General features: G+C 40.6%; 1 protein-coding gene across 1 annotated transcript in view; it reads left to right on the top strand.

The window, feature by feature from the left end:
• Positions 1-19,633, top strand: part of LRRC8C (leucine rich repeat containing 8 VRAC subunit C) — a 93,372-nt gene that overhangs the window by 55,055 nt on the left and 18,684 nt on the right. Inside the window, exon 2 of the mRNA XM_022553298.3 lies at positions 2,116-2,257. Within this exon, the coding sequence (XP_022409006.1) occupies positions 2,120-2,257 (138 nt within the window). The 5' untranslated portion in view covers positions 2,116-2,119. The remainder of the gene's footprint in view (positions 1-2,115; positions 2,258-19,633) is intronic.

Raw genomic sequence — 19,633 nt, 5'->3', positions numbered from 1 at the left:
TATCATGAAGGAGACAATAACTAAATCTATCAAAGGATGTAGACTACAGCACAGGTACCCTACTTGTTAGTGCTGTCACTGTGGCTGCCTAGGGTCCCCCCCCAATCTGATTGAGTGAGCATTGCTCCATGAACAAGCATCTGAATTCACCCATCAATTTAACAGACAGTTGTTCAGGGCCCCTTGTTTTCCAGGCACTGTGGTAAGTGGTAGGGGTGCAAAATAGAACAAGACAGTAGCTTCTAGGCAGAATGTGGAAGTTAAGATGAGTTCGTGCCTGTCTGTGACCGCCACTGGATAGCTGTGACGAGAAAACATTTGGGGCCATGAGATTATAATGATCCATTGAGAAGAAAAAGGTCGTGAAAGGTCAGGAAAATCAAACTTTGGACTAGTCTGAAATGCTAATAACACTAGGAATAAGTGAAGTTTTTTATTTAGCTTGGGTGGCTTGCCTGCAACATATGTTTTGAGAACACACATATGCATAACATATAGGTTTTCCCCCTTCAAGAAACTTCCAGCCCAGTGGTGGTAACAAAGTAGAGTTAAGAAAGCTGTGTTTTGGGACTCTTCATGGTGGTCCAGTGGGTAGGACTCCGCACTCCCAATGCAGGGGACCCTGGTTCCATCCCTGGTTGGAGAACTAGATCCCGCGTGCATGCTGCAACTAAGAGTTTGCGTGCCACAACTAAGAAGTCCTCATTCCACAACAACGAAAAGCCCGAGTGCCACAACTAAGACCTGGCGCAGCCAAAAATAAATAAACATTAAAAAAAAAAAAGAAAAGGAAAGTTGTGTTTCAATAAAATGAGGCAATCATATCAAATGCTGCAAAGATGTCAAGTAGGTAGGTCATAGGTGAAAGCAGCACGAAGCGGTTGAATTTTCAACGTTGTGTTAAGGAAGACTGCTTAAGAAAAAGTCAGATAAAGCAGTGAGATGGAATGGAACACATTATAATAGTTTCCAAAGATAAACAGCAGTGAACTCAAAGAAGAGGCTCTGGTTTTCTTTAGGCTGTTTATTGTACAGCCTTTAATTCACTATTAGGGAAGAGAAGATCCAGGAAACAAAAAGGCTTGGAAGAATGAGCACCAAATGTAGCCTTTCCCTGCCTTTAATCAGACTAAATAACAAGGGCAGGTGTAAAGAGCAAGATTATTGGATCCAAAGATGGCAAAAGGGAGAGAGACTGTCTTTTTGGCCCTTATTCCTTGCCATGAGATAAGGAAAGAATATTCCTTCTCCCAGTAGCTGGATGGTTACCTTCAAGTCTTAGATCATAATACAGGCAGTGGGACTGAGCGATAAGAAAGGACAACGCAGGCTAAGAAAAGGATGTGTCTCTTTTCCCCTTTTCCCAGAGCCTCAGTGCACCCTATTCATATATCCTATGTCATTTAGCTAGAGTTAGGTGTTTCCAGAGAAAACTGTTTTCTCAGAGGATAAGTTTGAGGTTCACAGTGAAATTTAGGAAATAGAGAAAAAAAATCAAGTCAAAAGCACAGGAACCAAAAAAAGAGGGAGGGCAAAAAAAAAAATTGAAGTTCTCCCTAACACCTCCTCCCCAAAATGAGACTGTCCCTTTTACAAGAAAAGGACCAGTGGCAAAGTCGTTTGCCTTCCCCAGGGAGCAAGCAAAAGGCTTTACAAATGGGGCTTAGTAAATAATTAATACAAACCAATGCTGAGGATACACTTAAAAAAATAGTTTGAAGCAAAAACCCAAGATGATAAGATAAATAGCAAAAACATTTTAAAGGATGGGCTCTGCTCTTTCTGGCATCTTTGTGTTCTGTTTAGGGGAAGGGAGACACCAGGAAATAACGGGTGGCTCTGGTCATGCTCTTTCTGGTCCATGTGGAGCTAAAGGGCACCCACTGGTTAGACAAGAGTTAGCAAAGGTACTTGCTTTTTCGACATGGGGCTCCTTATTTCCTCAACTGGTGGATTTCTCAATGGCTTGTTAAAACTCTGAGGTGCTGTGACAGCTCCTGGACTGATTCAGACCACTGAATCCGACGAGTTGAAGCAGAATTTCAAATGCTGTTAACAATGCAGTATGTTGTGCATAAAGATAAATTAATTCACCAGTAATCTCTCTTTTCTCAGAAACATGATTCCGGTGACAGAGTTCCGGCAGTTCTCTGAGCAGCAGCCTGCCTTCCGGGTTCTGAAGCCATGGTGGGATGTATTTACCGACTACTTGTCCGTGGCCATGCTGATGATCGGTGTGTTCGGATGCACTTTGCAGGTAGGTCCCTAGACTCATGTCAAAACAGAGCCAGGGGCTTCCCTGGTGGCGCAGTGGTTGAGAGTCCGCCTCCCGATGCAGGGGATGCGGGTTCGTGCCCCGGTCCGGTAAGATCCCACATGCCGCGGAGTGGCTGGGCCCGTGAGCCATGGCCGCTGAGCCTGCGTGTCCGGAGCCTGTGCTCCGCAACGGGAGAGGCCACAACAGTGAGAGGCCCGCGTACCGGAAAAAAAAAAAAAAAACAGAGCTAGAGCAAGACACTAAGCCGTTGAAACCTCTTTAAAAAGAGTGTGTGATTTTTAACCATGTATATATTAGTTGCTCTTCTGTACTTATGCATGGTGTTTGTAATCATGGCAGGGAGCCTGAAGCCTGATTTCCTAAACTTTCCTAATTAGGTAAATATGGTACTTGTAAGATTTAACTGAGCTCAAAGAGCAGTTGACTATAGTCAAGTAATATTTGATGTCACAAACATCAAAGGGAGCCCTTTATCTTTCAAAGTTGGTTTTATATCCACAGCAAAATATAGAATATAGCAAAATATATTATGTATAGCCAGAGTGCATTTATATTGTTAAAATGGAATGTTTTTCTTTATCTCTTATATTTACCCCTGATAAGATTTTCTGGAAGGACTGACATTTTGATGAGATATTATCTTAACCCAATGCTTAGTTCTGAATTAAATTGTAACTGAATCATAATTTGTTCTATATAGATACTGTATATTCATATATTGAATCCAGATTTTTTTGCAAACCTATGTATCAGGCACCATACTTTGAGGACATATATACCTATAAGCAGTTCATTTCTAGGGGGAAACTAAATAAACAGACAACAGAAAAGGTTATACTGTGCTAGAGGCTTCTGAAAAGCTCTATGCGAGTCCAGAGGAGAGGAACAAGAGAAATGGTTGTATTAAAACTTGAGAACCAGTCAGGAAAAGGGAGCTGGGGATGAAGAAAGTGCCAGGAAGAGGAAGGAAAGCTCCAAGTCATGGATGTGAGAAAGGACACGACGTCTCTAGGAAACAGTCATTAGGACTGACACCCTTTGGGTGTCATCAGCATGAGAGTTGAAGCCATGCCTGGGAATGGAGTCGCCCCAGGAGAATGTGGTTGGTGAGATGATGTCAGGAATAACAGTGAAGAGTGAATGAATGAAAAGGAGACTCCTCTGGAGAAGGCTGAGGAGGGGCAGCCATAAGGACGGGGGGAAACCAAGAGAGAGGAGGGGCTCAGGTGTGGTCAGTGATGGCAGGTAGTTCAACTAACTCACGGGCTAAGGGGAGAAAAGCAGCAACTAGGGCATTAGAAATCTTAGTGTCACTGGTTGGAAAAGTGAGTGGGAGTTAAAGGCTTATGGAACTTTCAAGTAGATCATCTGAGAGGAAGGAGAGCTAGGAGAGAGGGAAATAGCTAGAAGTGGTGCAGAGGAGAAATAAAGACCTTTTTAATGTTGATTTTAATAATAGTTAACATCTAGTGCTTCCTACGTGTCAGGCACTCTTCTGAACACTTTACACATGTTTTAAATCATTTCATCCTCATGCCAACGCTAGGATATACTATTATTATCCCCGTTTATAGATGCAAAACTAAGGCACAGAGAGATTAGAGAAACTTCCAAGGTGAGTAGCAAAACCCTTATTGAAGTCCAAGCAGTTTGGCCCCAAAGTCCCTATCCTTAATCCCTAACACCATGCTGCTTTTTATTTGTGGGCTGAGAATATCTCGCCCTCCTCCCCCCACCAAAAAAAAGGATGCCAATGAAAACCTAGAGTCTGAAAGAGAGAAAGGGCATTAATTCATTCATAAATAAAACAAATAGTTGTTGAAGAATCTGCTGTGTGCCAGGCACTGTTCTAGGGGCCAAGCATTATCAGTGCAGGAGGAAAGAAATAAAAGACAAATATCCCAGCCTTAAAGAACTTAAATTCTGTGGGGGGAAAAAACAAGCAAAATCAGTTGGTAAATTATATATGTTAGAAGGTAATAAGGACAATGAAAAAGAAAATAAAGCACACGAGGATGGTAGGAGATCACAGCAGGTGAGATTAGGAGTTGTGGTTCTCAAATAGGGTGGCCTCACTGGGAGGTGACTTTTGAGGAGGGAACTGAAGTCGGTGCGGGAGCGGGCCTTGCAGATGTCCCGGGAGGAGCCATCCAGACAGAGGGAACAGAAAGAGTAAGAGACACGATGAACAAAGCAGTCACAGGACCCCTCCCCTTCTGCAGGAGAATTTGACATTTGGCTTTCTCAGCTTTCTAGCTCAGCTTCCCTGGGAGCCTGATAAAGGTAGAATGTTAACTGTGTTACTAGGCAACATTGCTTATGGCATAAATGGCTGCTGATTGGTCAACTGCATCTGGGCTGGGAGAATGATAAGCGCCTGGTAGGAAGCCATAGATGGGATTTCTGTGACTGTGGTGACACTTGTAACTGGGCATGTCCCTTGATACATGGAAGGTGTATCTATTGAGTTACAAGAGCTATTGGCTCCTTTGGAGCATAAGGCATCGAAGCCAGAGTAAATCCGGAATCTGCCTACAGTGGATCTCTTTTTCTTGCATCTGAGATGATCGTGGAGAAGCTTAGGGAGAGACTAGCTCCTGGGCAGCGGTGTGGACCACCACACAGGCAGTTGTGAAGATTCCCCCAAAGGGAGAGAGTATGATGCTGCCTGGCTGACAAGCTGTGACTCCAATCCTGTTTCTTTCCAATGATTCTGGTACCAAATGAGGTTTATGATAATACTATAAGTTTGAACGTTGAGATGATCCTAGGAAGACCCCTGGTGATGTCGCAGGCCTGAAGCATGGGTATTCCTCGCATGTTGAGGGAAAAGCCAGGTGGCCAGTGGGCTACAGCAGAGTGAGGAGAAGAGTGGTAGAAGAATGAGGCCTGAGAGGTAGCAGCTGCTGGATCATGTAGGGCCTGGAGGCCACTGTAAAGCGCCTTTATGGTGATAGATTTCAAGAGCATTAAATATGATGTCATCTCAGCTACTGGAAGTTAGGGACTTGAGGAGGTGAATTTGAGCTAATTCTCAAAGAATGAGTATACAAAGCCAAAATATACATTTTTAAAAAAGAGGAATGGAAGAAAAAATCAGCATAAGCAATAGATTTAGTGTGATCATTTCACAAAGCCCTCATTATGGGTCCTCATGGCATTTTCGGGGGCATCCTGCACTGGGTGGGGCATTCACAGAATCCAGGATGCTAATAGCACTCGCACTGAGTGACACTGGTAAGGAACCTGTGCTACCTGTGTGTAGAATCCTTATGTACTTTATTTAGCTCCCAGAAGGACCCCTGGGGAGTAGATTAGTCCCATCTTTCAGGTGAGAATTCTCATCTGAAAGGTTACGTAATGCCCCCAAAGCCAAGAGGGATGCAGCGAGGGTTCAGATCTCAGGTCAGTTCTCCAGCATGTGGCTTTCACCCCTGTGCACCCTGCTGTGGGATATTATGGAATCATTACAGTTGCACAGATCCTGTGGTCAAATTTTGGCTCGTAAAACAGGATTTTAAGTATAAAAACGAGTGCAAAATGACCAAAAGAAAATAGAAAGTTATAAAAAGAACTGATTTTCTGAATTACAGCTTAGATTCTCTAAAAGATTATTCACTATACACCTGCTATTAAAAAAAAAAAACTTCCAGCCTATAGTGAACATTGAAGAGACAAGAAATAAGATATAAATTACTAAAGAAAGTAAAACCACTCAGTATTCATATTAAAATGAAAGTAATGTTTCCAAGGGGGAGAATTTAATCTCTTATTTTAGCTCTCTTATGATAATCCTCTGAAATTGGTTTAATGACTGATAACTTCATAAACAAAAGGTTCTCTGTGAAGCTCAAAATCCTTTCCCATTTCCAAGGTGATCTTACAATAATCAAAATATGTTTTTATGCCTTGATTTTCCTTTTGTGAAATGAAAGTGCAGTCATTCTGATCTTACTTACAAAACAAGTTAACGCTTGGGGTTTGAAAACACGACAAAGCAAAATCTAAGTAGGGTTAGAAGAGCACTCTGGTGGTAAAATAGGAATCCAATCGTTTTTGACTATTTTCTAAATGGCTTCTTCCAATGGCAAACACTATTTCATTATCTCTTTATTCCTAAAAGATTGTGTGCATATAGGTTTAACACTATGTAGCTTTAAAGATACTGGGGGAAGGAGGAAGTTATCGACTATCAATGGGATGTTGATTCTTTCTTGCCCTGATGTAAAAGGATTAAAATCAACACTTGTCTTACTCATCTGACAAATATTTATTCGTTTCTGAGCAAGTAGCTATTTTCAAGGCTGCCATGGGATAAGAGCATGCATAAAGAGCATTCCTTAGATTACATCAGAAAGAAACAAAGAAACAAATATAAACTCATTGTAAACCAGGAGAGTGTATGTATCCTATTTCTGTACAGTCACAGACCCTCAAGGACCCATAGCATAAACACCCAATCTTGTGCTATAAATAAACAACATTATTCAACTACTCAAAACACTCAATAAATAGACGAAATCCTGAAAGGTCAACACGTTGCTTCCTGGAAAAATAAGATTGCTTTAGATCTCTGCTCCGTGACTCCAGGTTATCTTATTATGACCAAATCCAAAACAGCCCATCGTCAGGCCATTACCAAATATAGAGTTAACAGTTAGAAACCAGAAGCAGGAACTGGAAGACAAGCCCCCTGAAAACCCTAGGGGACTGCTCTGTGACTGCTACACAGGAAAGACATTTCCTGCTTTCTGAATTGGGGAGGGGGGAAGCCAAGGGAATGATTTCAATGACTTGAAACCACCTACCAAAAAAAAAAAATCTTTGTGGACTAAGCCAGTCGCCAGGAGCAAACTGGCTGGCACCAGCAGGATCACACTGAACAAGAGTTTGGTGCATCTGAGCTGCTTGGTTGGAGTTAATCCCCACTTTTATTTTTGGTACATACTCAACTGCTTCTCTGATTTAGAACCATCAGCATCAACGCCATGGCACATGGCCTTCAGCCGATAATGCTCACAGGCAGTTCACTGGAAAGCACAGGTGGTAAAAATTATAGACCGCAGAGGGATTTCAGAGTAGTTCATTTTGATAATGTGCCCTGAATCCTTGCTTCTATAATACCTCTCTCCCCGAGTCCTCTGTCCCATACTAACTGGGATCTCTAGTAGATCTTTTTCTTTTGCCAGATCTGAATCGTACTTAGATTAGCCTATTGTTTAAGGTGAAATTCAGAATGCTAATGAAACAGCAGATAGCACCAATGGGTAGGCTTAAAATGAAGACCTCATCTACGATATGTTTTATAAAGTTTCTGTGTACCCACGACATGTCAATATTCTACTTCAGTCTTTGGGGAATATGAAACAAAAATCATTTGATGGTGAACATAATTTTAAAGAAAACCTTTCGCATCTCTGTAGGGATGGTGGTAGATGCTGTGAGAGAAACACTACTTCAGAATCCCTGTTACATCTAGTAACAAAAATATGCCTCAGTTAAGACTCCCTTGTTATGGTGGTTTATTCAAACTGATACTTTTTTCTTCCCTAGAACTTTATTTCTTGTCATCTATCACCTTGACAACTTAATGTGCAGTGAATTCCTGGCCACAAGAATAATATATGAGTGCCTTTCACCTCACTTGCTTGGGTTTAACACAGGACATGAATCTAAATGCTTTTCTTAGATCATCGGATGCCGTCCAATGCCAGTCAGTGAATGGGGAACATTTCCTTTTATTTCACTATTATGGATTGTTATGACCATGTTGCCATTGATTGTTTAATAATACATCTTTTCCCTCAAATAATAAAGCACTGACAGAGTACTGGATTTTTTTCCTATGTGAAGCAAATGAGATTTACTGTATATTTAGTCTCTGTTGTGGATCCTGTACTGTAAATCACCAAAATCCATGTTTAAAAATCTCTATTAAGTGGGTTTATCATGATATGGAGGGAGATAATCTTGTATTTCTAATCAGGACCCCTGATTTGGAGACCCTCCCCGATCCTCTCATCCTATCAGGCGAACAGATCCACTTGAATTCTTCTGTCCTCGCTTGGTTCCTCTCCAAGGCCCTTCTTTCCCATTTCACTGAGAACACTGACCACATCTGGATCCTCCCAGCCATACAGTGACCCTGTGCTAAGGATTAGGCCAACACTGGCACTACATCTTAATTACAAGGCTAGTAAGTTTCTAGGTTATATCTGGAGTCTTCTATTTAATATAAATAATGAGCACTGCCCCTTTGTCCCCTATACTACTGTTTTCGTGTAAAATCCTGCATTTTTATTATTTTATAATTCCTATTGTTTTGGGACATCTGGCCTTCATATAGTTTTTCTTTAAATCTAGTGTTATTGTTTTGTGTCTAATTTTTAAACTATGAAATAAAACACTCCCAACTAGAAAGATACATACCAACTAAAAGATTTAACAAAAAATAAGATACCACTCAGAATGGCAACAAAAACTATCAGATATCTAGGAATTAAGCTAATCAAGAATACACAAAGACTTCCCTGGTGGCACAGTGGTTAAGAATCCGCCTGCCAATGCAGGGGACACGGGTTCGAGCCCTGGTCTGAGAAGATCCCACATGCCGTGGAGCAACTAAGCCTGTGTGCCACAGCTACTGAGCCTGCGCTCTAGAGCCCACGGGCCACAACTACTGAGCCTGCGCACCCCAACTACTGAAGCCCGCGCACCTAGAGCCCACGCTCCGCAACAAGAGAAGCCACCGCAGTGAGAAGCCCGCGTACACAACGAAGAGTAGCCCCCGCTCACCGCAAGTAGAGAAAGCCCACGCACAGCAACAAAGACCCAACGCAGCCAAAAATAAATAAATAAATAAGTTTATAAAGTAAAAAAAGAATACACAAGAACTTAAAAACTTTTAAATGCCTAGTCAATGACATATAAGACAATTTGAATAAATGGAGAGACATTGTTTGTCTTTGGATGGCACAAACTTGATGTTACAAAGATGTTCAGTCCTCACAAATTAGTTTATAAATTCAAAGCAATATTAAGAAAATTCTAGTTAGATTTTTTTTTAAGAAAAAGCAACTTGGTGAACATATACCAAAATTTATTTGAAGAGTGCTCACTTATGGTGGTGAAGAGGAATAGAGTGGTGTAAGGTGATAAAAGGAAAGAAAAGAAACAGAGAGGAGGAAGAGGAGGTGAAGGAGATGGGGAGGGAGGGGCTTTGCAGGACCTGATAACATACTGCACCTTGAGAAATATGGAGAGTTCAGCCCTCTGCCCCGAGGGTCCCCAATCCCACCTCACACACAACAAAACACTTTGACTATATGAACTAATTTCTTCAGAAGCTCCATCTAATTCTCATCCCTTTTCCAGTTGTAAATTTATAAATCTCTGTGCAAATATTCTATTTCACAAGCAGGAAATTTCCTAACTCTAGATTTCACAAGTGGGTAAATTGTTAGCTCTAAGATTTAGCATCCCTCTGTTTCAAAAACAAAACCCTAATTGGAAGAATTACCTCTAATTGTTAGGAATAGAAACTTTATAAGGCCAGGCCTCGTCTGTAGGGTTCATTCCCGCATCCCCAGAATGAAAGACAATAGCAGCCCTGTGGGTCATGTGTAAGTGCTCACCAGAGTTCATTCTGTGGAATGAAGGGATGAGTGAGTGAGGAAAAGTGGATGAGACATTTCTGGCATGTGCTAATGTACAGTGAGCATTTAACGGCTGTGGAAAGGGACTGAGACCTTTGAATTACAGAGATACTGTGCTAATTTCTGGGTATTTTACACCATAACTTAAGAGATTGTGACCAGCATAAAAGAGAGACCAAAAACCCTTATATGAGACCTGGTTGAAGGTATATATAGCCTAAAGTTGAGAAGATTGATGGGACTATGAGAACAGACAGGAGATGCTCAAAGAGCTGCCATGTGGAAAGTGTAGATGTTTTAAACTGATTCCGCGTGTCCTAGAACACCAAATAGAACCAACAACAGAAGTTTTAGGAAAGAAGATTTTCGCTCAATACAAACTCAACTTTCAAAAAGTTAACAACTTTCTGAAAATGTCATGTTAGGTAGTGAGATTCCTATTATCACAGATGCCCATTGTAGAGAGTAAATAACCTGGTGGAGGGGAGGCTACAAGGGGAATCCGTGTGTCCTCAGACAGAACCATGCGCATTTGTCTTTAACATATAATAAATAGTTCCAGGCAATGGGGTTAGGCAGTGATAAAAATGACAAGGCCCTGCCAAAAAAATAAAGATACATTTAAAATATAATGTCAGATATAAGTGCTTTCTTTGTAAGGAAAAAGCAGTGTAAGGAGAGAGAGGGACAGGGGTCCTACTTTAAGTAGGGTTGTCCTCTCTGAAAAAGTCACATTGGAGCAGAACTAAAGGAACTGGGAGAGGGAGGTATGTGGGTATCTGGGAGAAGAACATTCCAGGCAAAGGAATCACAAGAGGCCAGTGTGGCAGATATAGAGACAGCACGGGGGAGTGTAGCCCTTTGCAGTGTTTTCTTGCTAGGATCCACTGTGTAAGACTTGAAGTCAGTATTGACCTAAATTGAGCATTACTGCAAATGTCAGCCTTCTGAGATTTAAGCTTCAGACTTGCCAGAGTTAAGACAAAGAATTTAATCCTGTGGTATCTGGAACCTGGGACCTTATGAACTACCAAAACAATTAGTATTACCTCTTTGTTGACACTTAACTAACCACAGTGTGTGGAAGAAAATGTTAAGAACATATCTCATGGCCCATTCAAGACTTCAAGTTGCTAAAAGGCAGGATCTGTGTGTGATACATCTTTGTACCCACCTTTGTGTCTTAGACCTAACACTCAAGAAATGCGTGTTGAGTGAATAATCAATGTGCTTCAGCAGCTCTAAGAATTCATTGACTCTTTTAATAATAAAAACAATTGTACAAACTGTCATTTAAAACTGGATCATAAACTGATGGAGGAAAGCTTTGTGTGGGATAATTAACGACAAGGTGATAAAAATCAGATCTCCCCTGCAAAAAGCAGAAAAAGCAGCCAGTAGCAAACGATCTCTCTTTAGTAGTATCAGAGATTAACCACAGCACTCTGCAGAGCTGGATAGGAATACTAGGAGCATCCTCTCTAGAATAATTCGCATAAACCTAGTGCCAGAGAAGGGAGACAGGCCCTTATGCTTGAGCAATAAACTTGAAAGAAAAAGTCCTTTGAGGATGTACCGCAAAAATGTGCTAATAATAGATCAACAATTCCTGACTTGTATATGTTATATGCCCTCACATGTTAGAAAACTACAGCCAAAATTTGTGTGTAAAAAAAATCATGCTGTTGTGACAGAGAAACTTAAGAAACTATAGACATTGAGGCACCTCAGTAGAGCAAGTTACAGAATCGTTTCCGTGAGACCAATGAAGTATATTTTTACAGAACTGAGAATTTATGTTTTGGCCGTATGTGGTTGTTTTATAATAAAGTTGAATGCCATGGTGAAAACCAGGTTTTTCTTACCCAGATGATTGCCCATTCATACAGATGTCCTATGGAGAAGAATATTTCGGGCATCCCCAAATAAACCACATTATGAGTGTCGATTGAGTTCTGTAACAGTATTAGTACTTGATCTTGTACCCATGGAATAGATTTTATGAACTGCCCTGAGAGTCTAAAAACCTCCATGTTGTTTTGTGGGAAAATGGTTTCTTCTTTCTAAACAATGAGTTTTCAAATGAACTTTTGAGGGCTTGCTTGTGTTCATTAACTATTTAGTATACTTTAGTCTTTTGGAGATTTTTTAAAATTCGTTTAAAATTTAGTGGTTTCTGAGTAATGGTGATATTTTCATGATATTGGTTTATTCGAATCTAAGAAGGTTATAGTCCTGCACTAGTTAAATGTCTTTTAAAAATAAAAAAATAGAATTTCAGAATTGGAAAAGAATTTAGAGGTGATTTAGTATAAGTTCCCATCCAGTATAGAAATCTTTTATAGCTTCCTTGATGGATTAATATCTAGTTTCTACCTGAGTGTATTTGGTGATAGCGAGAAGTGTTCTGTTTAATGAAATTTTTGCTATGAAACTGCAAATAAATCAGTGCATATTTATTGAATGTTGACTAGGTTCCCAGAACTGTTAGGTATTATTGGGAATACAAAATAATTTAAGGCTCCATCTCTGCCCCAAAGGAGCTTAAGGAATAGTTGGAGAAGCAAAATAACACATTCATTCATTGTACCAGTTTATTCAGTATGCGATGTTATAGGCACTGTGCTAAGTTCTGACAACACAAAACTTGGTCTTGGACCTGAAGTTGTTTAAACTGTTGCAAAGATGGACATTCATATACATCCTTCTAAAACAGAAGATAATTGCTGTGGGGTGTGTGTGTGTGTGCGTGTGTGTGTGTTCATATTGCAATGACCATATATTGCAATAGCTGCAAAAGAGGAAGGATAGTTAAGTCTACCTGGGGAAATCAAGTTTCTTGATATTCTAGGTAGGATGGCTTAAATTATATTCCTGAAAAAAAAATGTGTTGTGGTGTGTTACAAAGAATAAGACTTGTGGGGCAAATGTCCACATGGAAGTGTCTAGCAAATAAAGACTTTCAGCTTTTTAGATGTAACAGCACGTTTTTTCTAAGAATAAAGGAATAAAGGCTTTTAAGTGTACACATGACTGTTCATCATGTAATAGCAAGTTTAAATCTTTAGCCCTCCTAAGAAATAAACTATGCTAACTGGCAATATTAGAGTTAGCTACTTTAAATTTGAGTTGGCATCTCCCTACTCAAATTTATATTTGAGTAGGGTATATTAGTAGACTAATATACTAAGGTATATACTAATATACTAAAGGTATAGTATATACTAAGGTATATACTAATATACTAAAGACTGAGGTATATTAGTCTTAAGAGCTAGTGAGATTCTTTGCACTGATACCTAAAGCTAAGGCTGTGTAATCTTAAATTCAAGTACATTAGCTTATGTTTTGGGATGTTGATGTTAAGTTTTAAAATGTTGGTGCTGGATACTGGACTCAGAAAATACCTAATGCATGATGAGACAATGTTGTAGAGATCCCTTTCTGAATCACTTTTGTGTATCATTGTACTGGTCAGTTTCTTAACTTAATATTTTTAGAAATTCTGCAGTATCCACCACAAATCTTTTGTCTAATAAACAGGCCATCGGCTACATCATCATTTTACCTTGTAAGAAACCTCATATGCTCACTGGAAATATAAAATCTTGGTTAATTTTTATAACTTCAGCTAGGTCAAGTAAATTAAAGAGAAGAGTTAAATCTTTCCCCAAAGCTTCAAGCAGAAAACATGGACTCTGCCATATGATTTTGGGTAAAATACATGGCCTTTCTGAGCCAGTTTTATTAAATGAGCAGGATTGGCATCATTTCCACTTCACAGATATGAAAAAAAAATGATGGTAAAATAGAAATTTATTATTTTTAGTCTTTTAAACTATAGACTTCAAATGCCTTCTCTTCATCTGGGGCATTGCCATATGTCACAGGTGTGATGAGTTGGGCCTCTGATTGAGAGAAGTCTGAGATCAAGGTCCACATGCCCAATTCTTCCCTCCCACAGCTATCTGCCTTCCTCTCCCAGAGGATCTGCAGGAGCTATATAGACAGAGGACAAGACAGGCAAAAGAACATTTAATGAAAACTAAGCTCTGGCCCCAAACCTCACTATCACTCTCCTGGTGAGCTAGGCCAGAACTCGGTTAAGTCACAAGGACTTCCTTTGCCTAAGTGCTGAAGACCTGGACCAGAAGCTGGAGGAAGCACAGGAAGCCTCCTTACCCTCTTTCCCTGTACTTTAATCTCTGTTTGCCCAGATGAAGAAAAGGGGAACCTGGGCAAGGAAGAGACAGGGTGAGGAAGGGGTGGGCAGGAGGAAATTGACTATTGATTCTCCCTAAAGCCAAGAGGAGAGCTTATGTGAGCTATCCTCCCCTGGCCCTCCGAGGGTATAATCCACTTCCAAGAGAGAGGCAGCTCCAGACCCACCCTATCACATCAACTTCAAGGAAGAAGAGAGACTTCAAAGTGATGGCTCCTGAGAGGAGCTCTAAAAAGAGACTCCAAACAAACTAATTCCAAGAGATCCCCTGCTTGAACTCAGAGCCTTAACCCCTTATGAGCACCAAGGTTTAATACTACTCCTTTAATGTTGCCATGTCTACTAGCCCTCCTTCTAGAAAGAAGTAAGGAGGAACAAAGAAGAGTCTTGAGTCCTGCCCAGAGATCAGCCATCTAGATGAGTCAGAAAAAAGGAAAAATCCATAACTGAAATTCACCTTATATGGTAAAAGATCTATTCGCTTGGAATGTGTGGAACAAAATTAATGGTATTTCTGCAGTCCAGAATAGCTTAACTTCCAAAAAGCATAATGGCTGGGAAAAAAATTCTCCTACTATCCACCACACCTAAATGACAAATTGTCATGACTCTTACCTTACCTGCAAGTCTTCTTGTCATAACAAGGTACAGCTACCACAGCCTGGCAGGCTACCACAGCCTGGCAGTTGACATCATTCACTTGCCGAGTACTAGAGCAAATTATTCTTTGATTACTATAGAAAATTTCTAAAATAAATGATCTTTTTTTTAAAGATTCTTTTAATACTTTTTTGTTTATTTGTATGATTCCAGTGTTAGAATTCTGTATCTTTTTGCTGTTTGTACATTGGTGTGGATAGTCCAGAGGATTTATGTTTCTCCGGGACTCTCCCAATTTCTTTTATCTTACTACTGCTCACAGATTTATCAGTGAACTGCAGGGTGTCCAGAGATAAGTCAGTTGAGTACAGAACTATGGTTTCTGTCCCTGGGGGGTGCTTCAGAGCTTTTTCTTATTTCAAGAGCATAATTATAAATATTTCAAAATTTTAAGCACCAGAAACAAATTGTCTTGGTTATGAATCACTAACAATATGTTCCTAATGTTTATCCATAGTTTTTGTATATGCACTGAATTTTCTCACATGGTTTGACTTTGAAATGGGTGCTTTCCACTTAGATCTTATATTGCCATGGATCGGGCTTCCCTGGTGGCGCAGTGGTTGAAAGTCCGCCTGCTGATGCAGGGGACACGGGTTCATGCCCCGGTCCGGGAAGATCCCACATGCCACGGAGTGGCTGGGCCCGTGAGCCATGGCCGCTGAGCCTGCGCGTCCCGAGCCTGTGCTCTGCAACGGGAGAGGCCACAACAGTGAGAGGCCCGTGTACCGCAAAAAAAAAAAAAAAAAAAAAAATTGCCATGGATTAAATAACTCATTAGTCTACTTGGCTTATGGAAAAATGCCATGAAGCAAAATGAAAACAGTTTTGAATCTCATCCACTCCCTCATTTTTCTTTTCTTTTTTTGTGTCCTGGAGAAGCTTTCCTCAAAAGAAAGGGGAAGAAAACATAACATAGATACAACTAAAATACAAGCTACAGGAAACGAAGGCATCCTTGATGGCTGGAAAGTCTCAGGCTAACCAAGGGTTTAAAAAAAATTAACATTCATAGTATGTATAGTCATGCTTACCCTCGAAAAGTCAGTGTATGTATATTCATAGTGGTAGGAGAATTGCCTTTATTCAGAGAGGTATCAAAATGCATACAGGATCCTAAAGTAAATGTGATGGTTTCTTCTTTTACTTGGAAATGAAATGAATAGGTAGTGCCTCCCAAATCTGGCACTCTCCTTGTGTACCTTCAATGAGTCAGCACTTAGCTTCGGCTTTAGGAATCACTAGGCTGACATCACTTGGCAATTTGGAGGTTGTGTGAAGTGAGCTGTTTCATCTCAGAGGAAGGTAGCTAAGGCAAATTTTTCCAGATGTTCACTGGCATCTGATTTTATACATGTGTGTACTTGCCGTTGTTGTGGTTTGTTTTCCTTTGGGGAGGGGGCACAGTGTGTGTTTATTCCCCTCATATTTAGTACATACTTACTTTGTGTCAGGCAATGTCAACAAGTTTGGAGCTTGCCTTTAGAGAGCTTATTGGTCTAGGAGGTAAAATGATAATAGCCAATTACACTGTGTTTCCACAGGTACTACGATAGAGGGAAAATCAGTACTTAAAAACTGCTCCAGTTAACTGTATACTTTTGTTCTATTAATGTATAGTAATGACTCGGGTAATTATGCTTTAACTTTTTCAATGTTTAATTCTTCCACCAGACTGGTGGCGTTTTATGTTCCTCAAGCAGAGAAATTTCTGATGATGCTTCACTAGAGATTTGCTTGATGTCTGGTTTTTAATCATGTACAGATGAATCCTATAGCGAGTGTAGTGTTGTTATACCTTATCACCAAGAGAATTCGTTAATTCAAAAATCTAAGTTTTAATCAGCTCACCCCTCCAACCCCTTCGATTTTTTCCCCAGGACATTGCCTTCATGCCCCAGAGGTGCCAGGGTATGATCTTGTGCCTCTCCTTTTCCTGTTGCTATTGAGGAAATGAGCAACCAATAAAAACAGACTTTTTACTCAGCCCTTGTGTTTATTAATAAACATCTGAAAGTTCGTCAATTATCTTTAGACTGCTCGCTCTCTTTCTCTCTTTACTCTCTGGGTCTAAACTTCCTCCATACACAGGCAGGGTGTTATTTCCTGACCAACACATGAGTTTTAAACATTGTCATTAAAGAAGGAAGATACCATGTGCACAGCAGGCAGGAAATGATGCCACACCCTTGCAGTTACACTTTTCCATTTCCCCTGGAGACAAGGACTCGTTTGTGTTAGTGAGAGGGATCAGTGTGTGTGGTGATCATGGATGTCTGTTTTTGTGCTCCAGTGGTGACTGCCCCCAGACACACGTGTATCGGACTTGGAGAATAGTGAGCCTTTTGAATAAGACATTTCCTGAGAATGAAATCACTTAAATCTTCGCCCTTTTACAACCATCTTCCCTGCCTTTTCAGTTCCTTCTTTCTCAACAAGAGTTTTTGGTACTTAAAATATTTTCAGTAGTTAGCCTTAAAACAGATTCTGCATTCTCAGAGTTAATCCTATCACTGATGAAGGTAAATCTCACATCTCTTGAGGATAGATACTTTGTCTTCTAGCATCTTATTTCTGAGAGAACATAATTAGTTAGTTCGTACATTAACTGATAACTTAGTGACGTGAAAGTTAATTCCCTTCCCTTGTATCTCCATCTCTTTTCCCAGGAGAAATGGGTCTACCTCAGAAAGGAAGAGCAACAGTCCATCTTTTTATTTATTTATTTAAAAAAAATTTTTTTTGGCCACGCTGTGCGGTATGCAGGATCCTAGTTCCCCTTCCAAGGGTCGAACCTGCACCCCCTGCAGTGGAAGCTCGGAATCCTAACCACTGGACCGCCAGGGAGGTCCCATCTTTTTAATCTTATTCCTTGTTCTTCCCAAATGCAGCCCTTTGCCTCCTGTCTCTGGAACCCACAAGGTTCTGACCTTACCCTCCCCGCAAAACCTATCCAAGTCCAGCAGCTTCAAGGCCCAAACGAAGTTGTTCCTACTGCATGAATCCTTCTCTGCTCACTGCAAGCCTTAGCTTTTATTTCATTTACCACATCATTCACATGGTATATATACAGCCTTGTGTGCACTGTTGTTTGACTTTTCACGTGGCTATTTGTCTCTCCAAGGAGACTGTAAGTGCTTTTAGTTATGCCTCCTTGATTTTCCAATAATGGTTAGCATAAAGTAAATATTCAGTAAGTTTTAGTAGATATTCAATAAAGTAGATATTCAATAAGTTTTAGAATGTTAGTTATGCCTCCTTGATTTTCCTATAATGGTTAGCATAAAGTAGATATTCAATAAGTTATAAACTGTCCTTATAGTTTTAGACTATATGGATAGTCTGTCCTTAGTATCTCTCTGAACAAGCCCTGGGGAATAGGTCTTTGGGATCTGTTTCTTGCTAGGTCACTCTCAGATCAGCAGAGATAGCTTGTTTTGTTCTGTCAGACTGGGGACAAATCTGGACAATCAGCTTCAGGGTGCAACCCTTTGGAACCAGTTGTATTTGAATCTATGGAGTGGAGGGAGGGTAAAAGATAATCACCTTCCTGTTGGCCCACCTGCCACTTTGTGGCTCCAGTCTACATGTCTGTATCCAACTTGCCATAACCAAGTTAAAGCACCATCTTTTAAACGAACAGATCACAATCTAAAGAATACCCCTGGGTCACACATTAACATATTGGAATGACGCCTGCTGTTTCACCATATGCAGCAAGTTTTCTCACTTCTTTCAGTGATAATAGAGTCATAACTAAGATGTAAAGTCTAAACTAGAGAAATAAGTTGGGGGTTATAGTTCATAGAAAAAATATCGTACTTAATTGTTGAGGTTGTAGGAAAATAAGTACCCTCCTATGCTGTTAGGGGCAGATGTATAAAGAAATCCAGCCTTTTCTTGTGGGAAGAGGAACTTGACATTGCAGGTTTACCTTGTTTGGTGCTACCCAAGCAACGTTGATTCTTCATAATGGTAGTCTTGAGACTAATTTTATATTACAGCGCACTGTCTCTCTCTTATGAAAAGATAGTAAAGCAAGAGTTATGCTTGAAAACACTCCCTATGTTCAACGGGTATAGCCATGATAAAATATAAAAGGAGGTACCAAAAATGCATACATGGACTCAAAAACAAGATAAACACTTCTGTGGAGCACAAATGGAATACTGAGTGGGGCTGAAGCAACAGCTGGGCTGTCATCCAAACACAGGCAGTAGCGGCCAGGAGCTCAGCTCCTGCCAGTAAAGGAACTAAAAATGCACCAAGCAAGATAAGAGACCGGAGCCTGGTCACTGTTTGGAGCCAAAGGTCCTCACTCCCAAAAGGAAGCTAAAAACAATGGCAATTAACTGGCTGCTGGAGCTGGTACTTCAGAGGAAACCGTGTATCTGGGGTGCCTCCCAGCCAGGAACTGAGTCAGCCTGCCCATGTCTCCCTGACTGGAACTGTGAGATCCTGACATCACTGTAGAACATCAAAGCACCATGACGAGCCCTAATGGTGGACTGGGGAGCTGGGTGCAGGAAACCACAAAAGAGTGCGCAAGAGAAAACAATCTCAGAACAAGCCTACCACCCAGAACACATGAAGAAAATTATGCTAAGAAACTCTCTCAGCAAAACTGACAGTTGGAATATTGATTCACTCCACTTGAGATGAAACTAAGTTTTAAAACAAGCAGTGAAGTTAAAATAAATACATTTACTTTAAAAAGTTCAGAAAAGGGCTTCCCTGGTGGCGCAGTGGTTGAGAGTCTGCCTGCCGATGCAGGGGACACGGGTTCGTGCCCCAGTCCGGGAAGATCCCACATGCCGC

The sequence above is a fragment of the Delphinapterus leucas genome, chromosome 1 (assembly GCF_059928025.1).
Source record: "Delphinapterus leucas isolate spDelLeu-1000000601 "Yukka" chromosome 1, BTC_Dleu_Yukka2, whole genome shotgun sequence".
In the NCBI taxonomy this organism is placed as follows: domain Eukaryota; kingdom Metazoa; phylum Chordata; class Mammalia; order Artiodactyla; family Monodontidae; genus Delphinapterus; species Delphinapterus leucas.
The sequence above is the reverse complement of the archived record's forward strand: the minus strand, read 5'-3'. Positions and strand labels throughout refer to the sequence as shown.